The 19876-nt window shown below is 38.6% G+C and overlaps 1 protein-coding gene across 5 annotated transcripts in view; it reads left to right on the top strand.

Moving 5' to 3' along the window:
• The window catches only part of grid1a (glutamate receptor, ionotropic, delta 1a), a 299840-nt gene extending 280809 nt beyond the window's left edge, over positions 1-19031 (top strand). Inside the window, exons 12-17 of one of the 5 annotated variants that reach the window (XM_080868622.1) lie at positions 1508-1646; positions 8131-8326; positions 11460-11626; positions 12914-13154; positions 16887-17025; positions 18096-19031. In XM_080868622.1, coding sequence (XP_080724748.1) covers positions 1508-1646; positions 8131-8326; positions 11460-11626; positions 12914-13154; positions 16887-17025; positions 18096-18508 — 1295 coding nt within the window. In that variant the 3' untranslated portion in view covers positions 18509-19031. Of the gene's footprint in view, positions 1-1507; positions 1647-8130; positions 8327-11459; positions 11627-12913; positions 13389-16883; positions 17026-18095 lie in introns of all 5 variants that reach the window. The other 4 variants (XM_080868621.1, XM_080868624.1, XM_080868623.1 and 1 more) reach the window with 4 other exon arrangements.
• Positions 19032-19876: the final 845 nt, after the last annotated feature.

Here is a 19876-nt window from a genome sequence, read left to right as displayed (position 1 = left end):
TTTCTTGGGGATGACGTAGGTCACTTTGATACGGATCTGACTGCTGATGCATAGTGTGCCATTGTCAGAGTGCATAAACTTGGCAATCATATCCCCCCACTGATTTTATAATGATATGCCAACACTTGGCTGGTTTTTGTTGTATGTTCGGTGCACAATGGACTATCTACGCCCAGACATGCTGACTTTTATCACTGCCTTTTTCAAGCAGGGACTACACTTCTTTTGTTCCAAAAGGAGGTCAGACCAAGGTAGAAAATTATCTGAAACTGTCTAGGAGAACAAATTAAACTAACACAATTTCCTTATGAATAAAGGGTTTAATCAATTTGTTTCTAAGATGAAAGAGACTGTACCACAGTGGACCATTGCAGTGGGGTAAAATCCAGTAAAGTTTCCAGAGCCACATTTCACATTCAGTGACCTCAACAAATCAAAGCTGTATGTAATAAAAATGACTGATGCCGCAGTGCTATGCATCTGACAAGGCCCCAGATTTTTTGGGCTTTTTTTCTTCCTTTTCCGAGATGTCATAAGGGTGCAGTTGTGTTGATGGTGACACTTTTAGACAAATATGTTTTCATTACATTTCATATTCCTGAATCATTCAGATGGCATTTCTGTGGCTTTACACTTCAAAATTAGAATTTGTGCTGACATTTTTCTCATGCACCTCAAAAGCTGTTTCAGGACTGTTTTGCAGAGAATGTGTTGGTATGACAGAAGAAATACTGATGATACCAAAGCTAATGTGATGAACCAGTCTCTTAACCTCAAGGAAAACAAGGAAAAGCCAGGATTAAAGATGTGGGTGAAAAAAGAAGGATGAATTTTAATGAGTAGCGTGTTCTTTGGGAAAATTTAAAAAAAAAAACAGTAGCATTTCAGGGTAGATGGTTTTGAATACACAAAGCTCTCGGGAAAGTAAATTATTAAATCTTACAGTAATTATACAGAATCACCATGCAGACAGCTTCTCTGGTGTTTTATGCAAATATTAGCACAATTTTTGAGTACAATTGCTTTAGAAAATAAAAAAAATATCTTAAAATCATATTGGTAAAAAAAAAATAGAGTCATTACATAAGGTATTATCATATGGCTCTCTTATAACATAATCACAGTGATTGCTTTGTAAAGCAGAATCTATATATTTCAGCAGTATTATAATGTACTATAATGGGTTGCATTTTTTGATTTTTATCAGCAACATGTTTGAAAAACCTGAAACATTTTATGGGTTTGGTTTGGTTTTTTCACTACGTCTTGTTTTATTTGTGATACAGAAAAACAACCACAAATATTCTTTGAAATGAAACTCAATGTCACAAGCAATTTGAGTACAGTACATCACTTTGAAAATTAAATTGGCCAATTTTTGTAATTGAGGAAAGAATGACCTGATAAATCAATCATGGCAGTAGTGATTATTTGAAACCAAACCTGGTGCAAGGCAAAGACTTATTTTGTAGTTTTTAACTCTGTGCTTCTGTCTGTACCACAACAGGAAGTGACTCCATCCTGGGATCAGTGGCTCTCCGTATCGTCATGGGCAGCTGGTGGCTTTTCACCCTTATCGTGTGTTCGTCCTACACAGCAAACCTGGCAGCCTACCTCACTGTTTCACGAATGGACAACGCAGTTCGGTAAAAAAATAAACTTAAAAAAAAAGAGAGATAGATAGATAGATAGTAAAGAAATGATGCTAATCAAAACTAGAGGGCACATAGTTGTATTCGGTATCTGTCTCTTCTTGGTAAAAAGCCCAGCACATGCATTAGCCACAATGCAGTCTGTGAAAATTGGGTGTATTATGCTAGTAGCAGCTAAAGTGGCCTTGAGCTGCTAGCCTCAATTAGGGAACAAGGAGCAGGGACCAGAGTTCTGATAAGCTCAGGCTTTCTTACTTCACACCAGTGGTCTTCAGCCCCAATTGAGCTGACTCAAGGGACATTACTAGAAGCATAACAGAGCCATGAATGGCTTCAAGCTATCTTTTTCTTATCCACATGCTTATGCTAATAAGCATCTGCGTGCTTCAATCTTAAATGCATGTCTTTGCCTATGTGTTATTTATTTGATTTATCTAAAGAGAAGCTTAATTCAAATCACATGTGGATTTTTTTTTATATATATAAATATAATATGGGGTGATTTCTTGAGGCATTAAACATTCTACAGTATTTTAATTACAGGGACATGTGCGGCTGAGTTTTAAGAATAATCTGTGTGCATGTCAGTCTACACAGTGCTTCGGTGATTTCTGACCCACTGCCTAACAAATACCCTGTCTTCAGCCAAAATTTTATTTGTCAGTGAATCCAATTTGGTCTGCTGTCTCTCCCCAAAGAATGAGCAGAGAGGCATTTGATTGCATTGGGTCCATCTTCTGTTGAACAAATAGCCACATGTGGACATATGAGTAGACGAGTCGAATGCTAAGCAGTACACAGCTCACCTGTGAAGAGATTTTGTTTGCAGGTGTGTGTGTGTGTGTGTGTGTGTGCTTCAGTTTAGAGGGACATTAATCTTTGTTGCAGTTTAACAGAACCACACTGCAAATGATGGCACTTAAGAATTAAATTGAAGAAGAAAGTACACTGTGACCAGTTTTAAATTGGAAAAAAAAACCTCATGACATCTGCTGTTTTCAATAGTAACACTAGGCTGTGTTGGAATCACCTTTGTGCTAATCTAAATTGACTATACTATCATCCATCCATCCATCCATCCATCCATTCGCTTCCGCTTATCCTTTTCAGGGTCGCGGGGGGCGCTGGAGCCTATCCCAGCTGTCATAGGGTGAGAGGCAGGGTACACCCTGGACAGGTCGCCAGTCTGTCGCAGGGCTAACACATAGGGACAGACAACCATTCGCACTCACATTCACTCGCACATTCACACCTAGTGGCAATTTGGATTATCCAATTAACCTATCCCCACAAGTTGCATGTCTTTGGACGGTGGGAGGAAGCCGGAGTACCCAGAGAGAACCCACGCAAACACGGGGAGAACATGCAAACTCCACACAGAAAGTCCCCGGCCTGATGGTGGAATTGAACTCAGGACCTTCTTGCTGTGCGGCAACAGTGCTAACCACCGTGCCACCGTGCTGCCTACTATACTACTACTACTATACTATCAGTCAAGATAATAATAATAATAAGGGATTGCATTTATATAGCGCTTTTCGGGGCCCTCAAAGCGCTTTACGATTCCACTATTCATTCACTCTCACATTCACACACTGGTGGAGGCGAGCTACAGTTGTAGCCACAGCTGCCCTGGGGCAGACTGACAGAAGCCCCCTCTGGCCGTCACCAGTAGGCGGCAGGTGAAGTGTCTTGCCCAAGCACACAACGACCGAGACTGTCCGAGCCGGGGCTCGAACCGGCAACCTTCCGGTTACAAGACGAACTGCCAACTCTTTGAGCCACGATCGACCCGCCCAAGCCAAAGTACTGTATGGACTGGATGCATGCTGCATATGTGTAAAAACTAAAAAGATTTTGATGATTACAGCCTGAGATATAGTTTTTTATCAAGCACTGGAAATGGTAATCTTGTATGGAGAAAATATAATTTCTGAAAACTACAGTTTCGCACAGTTTGGCAACACAAAGTAGCAAAACTATCAGTTTATTACACTAAATTAGCCACTTTTTAAAAATTAAATTCAAAACAATTTACTGCACTTCTCCCTTTTTCGACCTGTAAGTGTTTTAAATATGTATTTGACAATATGAATAAGTGGCTGTTTGTGACCCAGTTCCATTAACAAATTTGATCTTTTTTGGCCTGATAAACATTTGCAATAGCTGCTTACTGAGATGCAGAGGAAGAACTCAGTCTGTGTGTCATTTTCACAGATGGTATAGAAAATGTACAATGGCTCTTTAGGACAATCTCTTTTTCTCATTGATCTGGAAAAAATACAGTAGAGTGGCTTGGGAAAGAAAAGCGGTGTGTATTGTGTGGTGCAATTTTTTTTCTAGTATCAAGGAGACATCACTCCTGTGCAGGGAAAAGGTTTGGAATTCAGTTCTTTCAGACGCACGTTGTAAACTCAGTTTTGTGAAAAGCTGTGGAAGAGTGTTGGAAAGAGGAACGTTAATACCTTCATTTAAAGTCCTATTATTTTGGTCAGTGTAGGAACAGCTGGGTCATTACTGTCCATACAGGAATAATCCGAGAGGACTGTGAATTAGAGCAATGCTAAGCACATGCACCGTACCCTGAAAATCCCAACATTCCTCTTTTTTGGCAACATTGTGTAATGTGTACTAATACTCCGACGTACCTGACAGAACAGGGCTGCATATCTCCAAATGTACACAACTGAAATGTGTCCCTGCTTTGTGTTTGTCACAATGGCATTGGTAGCTTGTCCTCCAACATAAAACCAATATCCTAGCCTTGGAGTCAATGTGACTTGAATTTTATAAATCAGATGGAGTGAGGTTCAGTCCACCTTCCTTCATCTGAAAAACATTAAAGCTCAAGCTGTTGCTTTGATTCTTGGAAAAATCTGTTTTCTTTCACAAACAGGTTATGGATCTTGCCATACAGCCCAAAAAACTAGCAGCTCGGGCATTTGCTGTCAGTGAGGTTGCATTACCCTGGATTTAGGTAATGCTGTGAATGTCCACATGGAAATGATCAGAGGAAATGACATTTAGAAAATTTCCAATAAGAGCAACGCTAAGCACACATGCATGTTTGCATTTGTCTCTCTCTGAGTGTGGGTGTGTGCATGATACATGAGTGTGGTGTAACAGGAGCAATAACTTAATCTTAAGTGAACATTTGCATTTTTAAACACTACACAACTCGTTCCTCTTTGTTTACAGTGTGTCAAAATAAGCCTTTACTACGCCTGGGGACAAAGAGGTGATTTTTTTCACCCCCTGCTGTGATTTAAACCCTAATCTTATGTTCTTATCTTGAATTAGTTTGAGAGAGCAAAAGAAAAAGTGAGAGATTAGTTTAATAACTTGTGTCCCTTCAGATACCTTGTAGATTAATACTAATTAGATCAAGTTTTTTGGCTAAATTCTCTTGATTTTTATATTGTTTCAGTTTTCACTGCTTTGGCCAGTTACAGATATGTAAAACTAACAAATCTATGCATGCATGTGTGGGGAAAAAGGAATGAAAGGAAAAGGTCTGTGTAATGTACTTCAGCCATTATATTTATTGAACAGAGGGTTCACCTTTCTGCAGTTATTACAAAAATCTAAGTGATGCAGTGCTTTGAAGAAAAGGTGAACCAGAAAAAGTACTTAAAATGGGCCACGATTCTTAGTACATGTATATCATATACATATTATTAATTATTTCACCTTCTTCCATTGGTTTTTCTGTGGTATCTTAAATCTGCACCTTCATAACACACTATAGGTCACAGTGTTTATGTAGTTATGAAACTAAGATGTTAGACAAAAATCGGAATATTTAACCCAGTGAATTAAAGCTCGTAGTTTAATGTGACAGCAGAAGTTAGAGACCATGAAATATCTAATAGGTCGTTTGTTTTGCTCTCACTTGCTGTTTTCCCCTTTCCACAACCACTTCCACACCATATACGTCTCCAATTAAATGGTTGAATTAGTCCTGCAGTATCAGCTCCAGATAAGCTATTGAATTCTCCGACTTCTCAGAGAATTGGAAAAAAGACGGTTAAAGCTTCAAGGGAAAAAAACATGAACAGATTTCCTTAACTTTTGTTTTTTGTAGTTATTATGAGACTTTAACAAGATATTATAACAATCTAATTTATATTAATGTTTTGTTGCCACAACAAGTCGTGAATAATGTGCTGTCTGACTCGTGGTGCTGTAGAGCACCCCGCTGTTGGACAAATTATGCAGTGTCAACATGACATGGTTAAAGGGTGTTTGTTCCATCTCTTCTTTAATTTCTTATAGTCATATCAAATAGCCATCACCCCCGTCAGGTATTAATAATTGAGTTGACATATCAGCTGAATACCAATAAAGAAAATTGGCGATATGAAAACATTTTTTACATTGCATTGGCAATTGGCAAATATTTAGCTTTTTAAGTTTCAGAATTAGTCCATCTTAAAATGAAAGCTGCAAGTGGCTTTTTTCTTATTTCCTACAATCTTGAGGCAGAAACTTCTAGATCCAATAAAAAGTAGAATGCAATTTGGAGCAGGTTCTACTGGGGATTAATGACCAGCCATTGGGATGAACCCCATAATCATTCATGAATGCAGTACCCCCAAACTGATCATCATTACTGTGAATCACACTGGACTCATTGTGCTGGCAATGCTGGAGAAAGTTGTGGTATCGCACTACAGGTGTAGCTAATTTAGTTGATAAAGGGCATGATGATTAGTGATTTGCTCCAATGTGCATTAAAAAGGAAGGCAGCAGTTTTAGGTCTACTGATTTGTTGGAGTGCATTAGGGGCAAGTTAAATCTTGAATTTTAAATAGAGGGAAAAGAGAGTCCTTCTGTAAAGGACAGAAGCCAAGAGACTTATGTGGCATAATGAATGAAAGGGGAAAAGAGTGCTGATATCAGCTTGAATTAGTGTTTGCCACATTTTTTTTGATTTTGCTCTACCGGGTTGCAAACACAGGAATGCTTATATCCTATTTATATAGCAATATAATAGTTAATATCTAGATTAGCAATAAAGGGACATCTAATAAATTGGAATTGTCTGTGTCACTGTTATTGTGGATAATTATAACAATACAACATTAACAAAATAATGGAATCTTGTATCTGGTTTATCATCTGATAGTAATGAAATATGAATTTGTTGTGACACATGGACAAGTGTAATTTAATAGTTTTAATGTTAAGCATTTGTTCATGCATGTTTCTTGAATTAATACCAGAAGTATTTCCTACATCGGGGATTTCTTGCATCATGCATGTGTGGAGAAATAGTGGAGCATGATTTTACAAGCTAACATACAGTTAGTTGTAGCAACTTTGCTGGCTGCAAACCTTAAGCCCATCTATGTTATTTATCATCATAACACACTTTATGTGAGTAGTTTATGACAGAAAAGGTATCCTTTGAAAACTAAACATTTTACCACAAGCATAGCCATCATAAAATAAAGTACAGCCCCTTTTAAGGTTTCATCTTTTTCTGTATCGGGACATGCAACAAATAATCTGGTCCTAGGCATGTCTTCAAATTAGTTACATGTAACTTCAGATGAAATACAAAACATGACAAATAAACGATGTCATTATTTATCTAAAAAATTAAGCCACGATTCAGAAGCAGTGTGTGAAAAACTTAAGCGCACCTTAAGAGGGCAATTAGCAGCCAATTGCTGCTAATGAAATACACTTGATTAGTTGAGCCTCACAAGTGTGGCCACCTCTATGGAGCAGAAAAAAAAAGTTTTATAGAAGTTTTGGCAGTTTGCTGCTTGGGAGCTTTCAGCTATTGTGATGCTGTTTCCATCAAAACCAATCATTTGTGAAAGTTTATTCACAAGAGGAAAACATTCAAGACAGTTGCCACTCTTTCCAGGACTGGATATCACAAGTGTAGCGCAAATCTACAACAAAATTGATTAAAAAAAAAAAAAAAACAGAACGACAATGCATAATGCTTCCTCCAAAACCATTACTTAAAGTTAAGGCTAGTAAAAGTCGTGTTGCAAGCTACTGAATCATGTGATGTAGTGATGCATTTTGGCCTAATTTTTGTTAAATAAATAAATTGCGTTGATCAAAACAGCCCTGATCCATCGAGACACGGAGTCCACTAGACTCCTGAAGGTGTGCTGTAGTATCTGCAGCCAAGATGTTAGCAGCACATTCTTTCTATCAGTTGAGACTTGAGATCCATGAATCTGACTTCTTTGTCCAGTACATTCCACAGATGCTCGACTGGATTGAGAGCTGAGTAATCCAAGTCAGTATCTCAAACACTTTGCTGGGGTTTTACAGATATCCCCTATAGATATCCAATATTTTTGCTTTTTATCTGTTGGTAAATAAAACCTCATGTTAACGTTAAGTAACATTAATGCTAATGTTATAATGTTTCAATTATCATGACAGTTACTGTATGTTTTCTTCTTTTATCTTTAAACAAAGCAAGTAATTCACTCATGTGACCATGCAGATCATTCCAGGACCTGTCCAAGCAGGTGGACCTAGTTTATGGGACGGTGAGAGACTCGGCTGTGTACGAGTATTTTAGGGCAAAAGGCACCAACCCTCTGGAGCAGGACAGCACATATGCTGAGCTGTGGAAAGTCATCAACAAAAACAATGGCTTTGAGAACTCTGTATCCAGCCCTTCAGAGGGTATCAAGAAGGTGAGTATTTATTTTTATCTTCATGAACAAAATGTTCAATTTCAAGGGGGAAAGAGCATTTTGTCTCTAAGAAAAAAAAGATGTTCTGTAAAAGTTTGCTTTACACAGGACGATGTTTTAACAATGCCTTAGCAATCTAACAGTTCATTTCAGGTCACCCTCAAAAAGGAAATGTATGCACAGCAAAATATTGACAAGAAGCAGGCATTGAAGGGGGATTTGTCTAGCCGCAAAAGAATAAATGAATTAATTAAAAACATCTGTAATGTCTTCAGCTCAATAAGGGATTGTCTTGCAATTCACTGCATTTTTTATCTCACACCACCGTGTAGGAACAAGCTGAGAATTAGTTAAAACAAATGCATGTCTGACTAACAGAAGCATGGAGGTAAAAAGTGATTCTTTTAATCTAACAAATTGCAAAGTTTTTCTAATTGTTCCCACAAACTGCCTGTGTGGCTAAATGAATAGTTTGTGCATTTTGTCATCTCGTTCTTTAACCCAGACACTAGACAATAATAATTAGATAATTTACAGTGGGGTCTGACATGTGCACTTGACACAAAACAGCTTTATTATTTGAGCTGATAATTGGATCGAGTGTAATCAGGCCAGGCAATGCAAGGATGCGTACATCACAGGAAAACTAGTCTCAGTTTAATTTGATGAGAGAAAGCAATTTTAGTCTGTTACTGATTTACTGCATTGCTCTTCATTCTTAAACAAAATACTGCAGTTTTTATATATGTGTACATATATAAATATTAGGGGTGCAACGATATTCGTATCGATATTGAACCGTTCGATACAGTGCTTTCGGTTCGGTACGCATATGTATCGAACAATACAACATTTGTAATTTATTTTATCAATTTTCCTTCTGACGATGCTGTCTGTGTTGAGCGCTCAGTGAATCTGCATTCGACTACTCCACCTAGGCTCGACAGTGCAGCCTAGGCGGAGTAGTCGAATGCAGATTCACTGAGCGCTCAACACAGACAGCATAGTCAGAAGGAAGAGCGCAGGGCAAGCTAGCGAGACAGAAGTTAAGCTCTCCTTGTAACAGGCAAATTGAACCTCATTCAGATCTGGCGTTTGGAATTATTTTGGTTTTCATGTGACGTATGACCCTGAAGGTAAGCGAGTCATGGACTAAAGTAAAACAGTATGTTGGATGTGCCATGCAATGCTCAATTACATTGGTGTGAACTAGTGTGTTAGCGCAGTTAGCTCGTTAACGTGTTGGCCGTCTAGCCCCATGCACGGAGTGATCGGAGGTAGCTCGTTAACGGAGATTTGCCGTGTTGTGGCGTTAAGGTCATTTCAACGAGATTAACCTGAAAGCACTAGCGGGAACACAACGAATATGACTGCACATTTACGCCGACATCATCGTAGTGCAAAGACAAGTGGAAGCAGACAAAAAAAAGCAAGCATGCTACTAACTTTAGCCGAGTCATTTAGACAGCTGTTAGCACATGATTCTCCTTATGCTGCTGAGAATATAGCCCAGAAGAAGCGGATAGTATAGCTTTTATTTTGGAAAGAGACATTTCTCTGTAATAAACTCTCTTTTCCAAAGATGAGTGATTCCTCAATCAGATACAGGGCTTGCAATATCGCTAGCACGTCCCGACACGTCCCGGTGCTAGAGATTTTTTTCAGTCGGGCTACCAAAATCTATCTCTTCCCTGCCCGTCGGGCTATTGTAGGAAAAATATATGTCAATGCTTTTGCATTCTTTCAGAAATGTAGCTGGGTAATTATGTCATTGGCATCGGTGAGCCACTGTCAATGTGTGACATATTGAAATCGCGTTTGAATTTGCGCTTGTTTTTTTGCTTTCACTTTGCAATCGTGCGAACTGTGTATAGAGAGCGACAGCACTGATCTGTGAGTGATGATAATTTGCGCACCAATTCCTCTGACATAGTCTTATTAATCGTTAGCTTACTATGCAAACATGACAAGTGAAATCTCCCGCAGCTTAAACATGTGAGAGGTTGATCGCCAGAGAATCGCTGAGCTTATGTGAGTGAGTGTGTAAAAGCATTTCAGTTCTGCTGAGCCAAATAAGACAGGTCAGGGTGAAGAAGTGACAGCCAAAGAAAAGCTTACCACAAAACGGAGAAGTTATGACAAATCAGACTATAAGGCAAAAAGAAAATGCAGCTTTATGGTTTCATGGACAAAAGAATTTCTGTGGCTGCAATATGACGAGCTAAATAACCAGGGCTGCACATAAGTGGTCCGCAGGTGCGCATTCGCTGTCAAAATAAAAAACACGCACAAGGGTTAGGGTTAAATTTAAAAACTGTACTTTTGAGTTAAAATATATATTTATAATTTTAATAAATGACAAATTAAAAATGCATGAACATTTTTTTGTATCGAAAAAATATCGAACCGTGACACCAAAGTATCGAACCGAACCGAACCGTGAATTTTGTGTATCGTTGCACCCCTAATAAATATATAACCATAGTTTGATTGGAATGTGTGTATGCATAACCCAGTGGCTCTTTGTGTTGTTCATCTTAATTTATTACAGGGACAGTCTTTCTCTGGAAGATGTAGGATGTAGGACACCACAGGAGGCAAAAGTCAGGACTGTGTACAAAACAATGAATACATAAATAAAAATCCATACAGATTCAGCTGTGGCTCTTCTACATTTTCTACACAGTGATTTTCAAACTCCAGCTTATGATTGGGTGTCTCAAAATGTGTTATTAGGTGAAGATTGCAAATCCAGAAAAAAAGAATAAGGAATATTTGTTTTTTTCATAATGTTTTCAGTGTTTAGTGTGAGTGGGCAAATGTGCGGTAATTTCTATGCAAATATTTAGCTCCAGTGTGCAGACTGCTCATTGCTTTGTCTGAGTAAAATATCCTCCCGTGCGCTTCTCTAGTAAAATAGTCTACTCTTAACCTTAAAAGAAGCGTAATGCAAATTGCATTTACACTGTATCTAATCAGTTTTTGTTTGTTTATACAAAGCATTCTCGATCGCTGATGATTAAAGAAAATGTTTTTAAAAGTCATTTAAGATTTCTCCACTAAGCAGTTAAGCATGTCTTTATGTAATTACCATGTGCGTCTCTTTTTGTGTTTGTGATGGAAACTTTTGCAGGCAAAGCGAGAGTCATATGCCTTTCTGTGGGACATGGCAGTGGTAGAGTATGCTGCCCTGACAGACGATGACTGCACGTTAACTATAGCAGGAAACAGCATGAGCACCAGAGGCTATGGCATGGCCCTGCAGCACGGCAGTCCTTACAGAGACATTTTCTCACAGAAGTATGTATACGATGCATTTTTACAGCAGAGAAGCCAATGATGCAATAATGCTGTAACATCTAACGTGTTCAGTACCTTAAAACTTCATTTTTATTGGTCTGGGCATCAGTTCTTTTGGTTATGGTAGAGGTTTATTTATAATATACTCATCTTCATTTAAGGGATTATTCTAAATAGATGATCAAACTAATTGTGCATATTTCTTACGTGGACAACTATGGCAAGTGTAGCAGAGCAAGGTTGAATTGCAAAGTTGGTCTCTATACTGTTGGCCTCTATCTGAAGCATATTTTTACTATTTGTCTGTTGCATTTGGCTCAAGGACAGACAAGTAATTTCACGTCTTAAAATTTGAAAGCAGGGCAGGAAACTTTCTCCCCAGGAATAAAAACGCTCCCGACTTCCATGGCACTCTCTGTTTGTCAATGAAAATTAATATTTAATTAGATGTGAAAACATGAACTCTCGACAAGCACCAACTCAAAAAGAAAGACTGATTAATCTGCCACAAACACTGCTTCAGTGAAAGATGGGAATATTTGAACATAGGGTGAGGCTGAGACACTTCATGAGTATAAAAGTATATAAATAACTCTGGCAGTATATCTGCTTATGCCTTTTTGCAATGAATGAATGTGTAGGCTTCTGCAAAATGCATAAATGTCAGTCACTGTTGAACAGTTTGAGCAATGACTGTGCAAAAAGTTAACTGTTCCAGTGGGACACCCTAACTGCTTCGCCTGTGTTTGTGATCAGCCATCATCATTCTCCCCAGCATACATCTATTCCTTACCCTGTAATTTGTGCACTAACTAATGGGCCAACTCTCGTATTTGATCATCTTTGTTTCTGTGCTTATACGGTTTGATATGATACTGATTACTCCTAAGCTCTGATTTTCTTTGCTTCATTTTTATAGAACCGAACTTTTGATTCTTGATTACAATCAGTGTCACATCTTGCGCTCTGTAAACTAAGAACTGCAGTGTTTAATAGCTTTACCCTCTATGGGATTTTAATGAGGTTACAATGAAATGCTAATACATGCAATACATTAACCATGTTTTGTTTTATGTTATTTACTCTCATTTCGTGAGCTACACAATATCGTTGAATTATTGTTACATGATAATATTGTGGTGAAAATTCTCTGCTCTTCTGCCTTTATCATTCTGTTACCTAGGACTTAATCAGAATCAGTGTTAGCAAAGGATTTGTCTTGTGGTTATTACATGAAGATTTCCACCTACTGTGTTGAAAGAACTACTTAGTCTTTTCTCTGAGCAGGATTTTGGAGCTTCAAGAAAAGGGGGATCTTGACATCTTGAAGCAGAAGTGGTGGCCAAAGAAAGGTCGTTGTGACCTGCAGAGCCACACAGAAGCCCAGCCAGAGGGACGGGCGCTGCGTCTCCACAGCTTTGCCGGCATCTTCTGCATCCTTGCCGCAGGGTTGCTACTGGCCCTCCTAGTAGCTGCACTGGAGACGTGGTGGAACAGCAACCACTGCCGACGAGAGCAGCCCAAAGAGGTGACCACTGACAACTCGTCGGGCCAGGGCCCAGGCCCGGGCCTTCTAACCCAGAACCTGGCCATGGTGGCCACCACGGGTCCCCCTGCCCCACCAAGGCCCCGGTCGAGACCCAGACCCCCGGGCCCCCCGGTCCTGCCCAGAGATGCCACTGCCACACTCTACTTTATGGATCCAGCAGGCGCTGACACCAGCCCCGATTTAGTAGAGCTGCAGTACACCCAGTTATAATAGGTGTGCCCCTGATGATAGTCCAGACATCATGTGATCAATCTACTCATTCCTTCTCATGTTGGGAGAGAGGTTGGGGTGCTTTGTAAGGGACTTCTCTGAGGCTTCTCTCTCATGCTGACACAAAGAATCCTTAATTGCCAAAAAAAATTAAAAATCCGTCACTGGTGCTCACATGAGAGACCCGCAGTGAAAAGATAACATGCAAATTTAATACCACATACTGAAATTGTACTTCTGAGTCGATAAGTGCTTCAGTTGTACAATAGCTCTCTTTAGCTAATCCATTCAAGTCTTAATGCTTTAGAGCTCAGACTTTATCTTGCTGCTGTCGACTGGGCAGCCCCTCTGCATGAGGCGTCCAGACAACTAAGGCTTGACATGGATCCCTAAACTAAAGTGTGAGCAAATGCAGATAGTAAAGAATCTGAGCCTTGACCTGCCTGTTTGACTTGACAGTCCAACAATACTGGATGAGAATACCCATTTAAGACCCAGTCCTGCCCTGGAAAACACACAGTAAATCAAACTCCATCCAAGCTGCTTTTTGGTGCATATGAGAGTTTGAGTTACTGCTGATGATTTCTATTTCACAGTCTTTGTGTGTACAGCAGTAGCTGCTCTCTTAATAACCACATATTGCTGTCATGTGAGATTCATTACACAAACATCGCTGCCATTATTTAAAAAGACAAGATGTGCTAACTCTAATCGTGGTTGTGTGCTTTATTGCTGTTGATATGTTGGAAAGATGTTTCCACCCAAAATCTTTTGACTGTAAAACACACACGCTCTGTAGTCTTGAAATGTGACTGTGTGGAAATTTAAGGCAGAAAGAAAGAAGCACATAAAGATGCTGGGCAGCATATCCGATGTATAGGGAGCAGTAAATAAAGAATTGTAGCAGTTCAAGGAGATTTCTAGAGGCTTGTATTTCCTACTCCAATTGCGCATGCAAATGCAACAGTTTACAACTCATTCAAAATCTGTTACATGTATGCAGGTAACAGTGAGGTGGGAAAGGTGCAGACAAATTATTTTAATAAATTTACTATTCTGTAACACAGTTTAAACTGAAACAAACAGGAAGACAAATTAAAGAAACAAGAACTGTTGACAATAATAAAAAGTAAAATGTACTCTCACAACTGGTACAGTCCAGGAAAACAAACAAACAAACCAAAAAAAAGGCCATAAAATGAGCTAGCATTTTATGACAGTAGAGTATGATATCATGAACACAGGATTGGCTACAGCAGTAATGAACAGCAGGACGCAAAGAACAAAATCTTATCTATAGGACCCAAACTGCTTCTTAAGATAAGTGACAGCATGTCTCACAGCTCCCTTCTAGACTGCGAAAAGCATGTAGTTTTTCTTGGTTTCACATGGATTCAATGATGGCAGGTTTTCATGGCAGAACAAAAAAGTAACTAATAAGTACCCAAATGGTGAAGTAGTTGATCCAAACCAAACACAGTGAGGATTTTTGTGTTTGCTCTTCACAAATATTAGTTTTGCCGTTTTTAGAACATAATTGGATTGTCTTTCGAGTTTTAAAGTCTTTCCAAGATTTAACATTATGTCGAGTTGTATAATTCACTTAAACTTTCTGGTATTTGTTAGATTAAACTACTAAAACAAATATGATGTTTACTTTGAGATGTGGTTAAAAAAATCCGCTCAGCAGTCATGAAATCAAGCTGACCACTGCACAAACTTTAATTGCCTTTCATGCCTACAGGGAGTGATTAAAATTCAAAAGACTTGGGTGGACTATTACTTTATATTCTAAATTGTTTTAAGCAGTGCTCTGTGGCCCCATGACAGCATTAGAATACAATATGTGGGCATTATGACAGCCATTTAAAGCAAAACTCTGCTGCAAGCCTGAACACACCGGCCAATTAGTTTGACATTATGGAAATACACTTAATTGCTTAGTTGTCAATAATTACAGAAACGTGATGGCACAACAATTTTCCTTTAAAAATGAAAAATTCCTTTCTTTTAGAACACAGGTTAGCTACAGAAAAAACAGCGAGTCTTGGCTTACTCTCATTTCTGCTCATATGTGCAAAATCACATTTGGATTCATCAAACATTTGCACCAGGTACTGTGCATATGTCAGTGAATCAGGGTCAGTCTAAAGCCACAGGATCGTGCTCACTACATGCACTCTGCATACTGCCGCACACCAGTTTCTTCATGTAGGGAAACAAAGTTAACATCGAGGTGAACAATGGAGAATGGGATGTAGTTGTTTTAAGAAAAAGCGTCACCACTAAGGCAAAAGTCTAATAACAATTAAATACTGAATTAATACATGAAATTCAAAAAATCTTCTAGCCATGCAGTTTTCAATACTAAATTACTGACCAAATAGATCAAATAAGTCTTGTTTATTTCAGTCACACGATGCCAAATTATATTCTTTAACATCATCTTGGATATGGCATCTATATTAAAAAGAATCTGGTCTGTACTACAAAGCAAGTTTAGAGGTTTAGCAACATAACAGAGGTTTTAACCTGGGTTTTTATTGTTATAAAGGCCATTTACTTCTTACTTGGCAACTTACGTAGCACACCTAACCTGCTGAATAACAGGTTATATTCATAATAAGTTCACCACCTACTCATCAATCACTTCTCTAAAAAATTGTGTGTCCATTCCTGGGAAAGTTGGACCTCAGTGTGCAGGCAGTAAAAAAAACCCAAGTTTAGTAATTTCTGGTTTTATATAAAACTTGCATAGCAACACTTACGCTTTTGAGCTGTTTTTTGTTATATAATTTTTTTTACTTGCTCTTAGACCCTTTAATGACAGGGGGGCTGTAGCTTCAAATAATACTTTACTTACCGTTTTATTCACATAAAAAAAAAACCCTGAAATAATAGAATATGCAGTTGTAGTTATATGTTTGTCAGGCTTTTCTCAACCCTTGTCTTAATAATAGAGGTGTGAGCCTGATAAGTTTATTAATTTACACAGTCGGCATCTATGTCACATTTTTCCAGTCTGACAAAAATGTTTTGAGCACACAAATATCCATACAGCTCTGCTATCGCGCACACAAACACACCCTGCTGCTTACAGCAGCTGCGCTCATTTAAGCCAGAATTATATGTTTAACCACTTTGTATTTTTCTAAAATTGTAGTTTGATTGCCATAAAAATAATACTAAAAATGATAATAATTATTATTATCATAAAATTGTTATTACAGTGTTGCCTTACGATACAAAATTAAAAACAAGATCAATTATAAAAACACAATTTATGCATTTCTCCTGCAGGTAGACCTGTTTATGTTTCTAATTACCAACACTGACACCTGTCTCATCTAACTTTCAGAAAATATATCAATAAGAGTATTTCCACAAATTGTCAAACTATTCCTTTTATTAGCCAAGTAGTAATTTATTACAATTATATGTCAATGTCCGGATTCACGGGGATCATTTTGGTTATGTATCGTTGTCTATGGTCTCCAGCAGGTGACTAAGGATTACGCTCTGCAAAGGGTTTCTGGATCATTGACATATAATGACATAACAAGCTCCTTACCAGAAGGGAGGCGGGACATTTGGACTGACAGAGAGACAGACTGGGAGGAGGCCGTGGCTCTTGACACAGGTCAGGAGAGGCCTGACACACTGTACTGGATGGTCATTGGCTGTGACAGGGCGAAAGGGCGGGGCATGGGGCCCGACAGGGGTAGATTGTAGTTGCTTCATCCGTCATATCACCCCCATGGTCTCTCCTGCTATTTGCCTGTCTAGTTTTGTCTGTCATCAGTCTGCCTCAACTTAAATGGGTGCATGATTATAGAATAACATTCAAAAGCAAGCATGAAAACCTTTTTTAGAAAATGTGTGTCTGATAAACAGTTATGTGCTTATTTGGCTTCTCTCTCCCCAGTCCCATATGTATGTTCCCCCTCTAAAAAAAAGGAATATTTGAAAAGATTCTTCAAAGTAATGTGGCTTACTTCAATTAACTGACATTACCTAATTCGTCTCCATTTACACTTTAGTGTCTCACATAGTCTGTGCATCCATTAGAGCCTGTCTTGTTAACAGCTGATTTTTTTCATGCCAGAGTCACCTCCTGCAGATGTGTGGTCACGTAATTGTGCAAAAAATTTAAACACTTCTGCATGAAGTGACAATTTCCTTTAAGTCCGTGTCAGTGAAGTGGAGGTGTTACCTTTTATGACACCATATTTAAGATTTACTATTTGAAGGTAATGTCTTTCAAGATGTCAGCTGCTTAAAAATTTGAGTACATTTTTAATTCATGCTCTGGTTTCTTGAATGACGCTGAAATAAGCCAGTGTGTCATTTCAGCATCCTTCAGAGTCATATAAACATTATTAGATGTGTGTTAGGCTTGTGTAATTGATGATAGAATAGACTACATTGCATGTATTGAAGATTACTAACTATAAAGCTTATGATGAAAGGACTATTATAACCTGTCTTTCTCTGTCTTCTTTCACTCTCTATTCTCTTCTCATTTCTTCTTTTAATCTTTTAACCCCTTTTCACTTTGCATTCATTTTCACTTGTTTTTTTTATCACACTCCTCTTTGATTACATTCATGCTCTCCATTCCATTAAAACCTCTCTCCACTGTCTTTTCTACTGCCTTCTTTTATTCTATGCACGCTCTTTGGCTCTGCCTTCCTTTCAATCTATTTTTAGGACAAAGAAGTGAACCTGGAACAGGTCCACCAACGTTTGAACAGCCTCCTGGACGAGGACTTAGCCCACAAGCAGCTGCCAGGTCAGTCTATAGAGATCTCTGCCCTGGACATTGGCAGCATGCAACCCAGCCAGTCTCTGGAGGCTTTGTCTGTTCGGGATTACCCAGCCCATCGCGGACCACCGCCACTCTCTGTGACCACCTTCCTCCAGGAGGGTCATGGGGCAGGAAGGACACTGGGCGCGTCCGCTGGCAGGACCTTGCCCCTGCCTCTGAGCAGTGCCACCATGCCCTCTATTCGCTGCAAACACAGGGCACCCAACGGAGGGCTCTTCCGGCAGAGCCCAGTCAAGACACCCATGCCAATGTCCTACCAACCAGTGCCAGGAGGACCCATCCCAGAAGCCAGTGAGGCCAGCCACGGGACATCCATTTAAGCAAGCCGAACATTCACAGACACTCGAGCTCAAACAGAATAGTGAAGAGCTAAACAGAGTGCCGGCCGTGTGACGAGCTATAAATAAAATGCTAAAAAAAGGATTTTTACTACCAATGAGACAACACACGAAAAGACACAAAGACTTTAATGTACATATTTGTAAGTACAAAGCGAGAGAAGCAACATTAAAAAGTGTATTTTGAATATTCTCAACAGTTGAGTTTAAAAAACAAAAAAGTATTAAAAAATGACTGAATGGCTTTGTAAATTTTGTTCTAAATGAATAAAGGTGACAATTCTTTGTGGTTGTTTTCTAAGTGCCAAGTTCAAAGATGTTTTCTTTCAGATCATTAACTGAATGTACTGTGAGAATTCATGACAGACATTTCACACTTAAAACACAATGGAAGAACTGATTTGTTTCATATGAAAAAAATAAAAAGTATAATACAAAAACATCCAGATTTGCGTTTGAATATATTATTGGAATATCATTGTCACATTGTCTGTATGTTTAAGTGATCACTGACAGAATTGTGCTTAATGGAAAAAATACTGAAGAACTAGAAACAATAAATTAGTTTTTAGATCAATATTATCATTATTTTTTTTACTGGATTTTTCCATAAAATAAACTGGATTTAAGAAAAACTATCTGCAGTAATTTATACTTGACGGGATAGTGTTCACCCTTTTTTGTGTGTATGTAGAAAGACAGTCAAGTCAGATACCGGGTTAAAGATGTGCAGGTACAAGCTAAAGTGTCTTAAATAGTAAACCTTGTGTGATATTTGCTCATTCGATGTGTAGAAGTTGCGCCTGCGGTCTACCTGAACAAATGGCGTTGAGTTCAACCAGTATGTGGCGATAACGCTAAAAGAGAAAACGTAAATATTATATTGGCAGCCTTGTGAATCTTTCATTTTCCAGGCATAATCTTATTCCCATAACATGGAATTGAAATAAGCAGCAACAGATAAACTTTGTAAATTCTGGCATTTTTGCCAGTTTCAAGAACTACCCGCATATACAGATGTAATGTAAAAATTGTATTTTCATAATAAAAAAACAATTACTAAACTTTGCAATTCCCCAAGTGCACAAAGTTACAGGATACCTTACAAAAGTGAGTCCAGCAGACTCCTTCATAATGTCCTCCCGATTTCCATACACCTGTGGTCCTCAGGGGTCAAAAATGTTCCCACTTCATTTGACTGTTTTTTTAAAGTATAAATTGTCAATCAATTCAGTGTTACATCTTAGTTTTACTTAAGACCAACACATTAACACAAAATTTACCCTACATTATACATTTTAGGGCCACCAGGCCTTGTTTACATA

Source organism: Rhamphochromis sp. 'chilingali', assembly GCF_963969265.1.
Source record: "Rhamphochromis sp. 'chilingali' genome assembly, chromosome: 20".
NCBI lineage: Eukaryota > Metazoa > Chordata > Actinopteri > Cichliformes > Cichlidae > Rhamphochromis > Rhamphochromis sp. 'chilingali'.
Note: the sequence above shows the minus strand (reverse complement) of the source record. Positions and strands in the feature narration are given on the sequence as shown.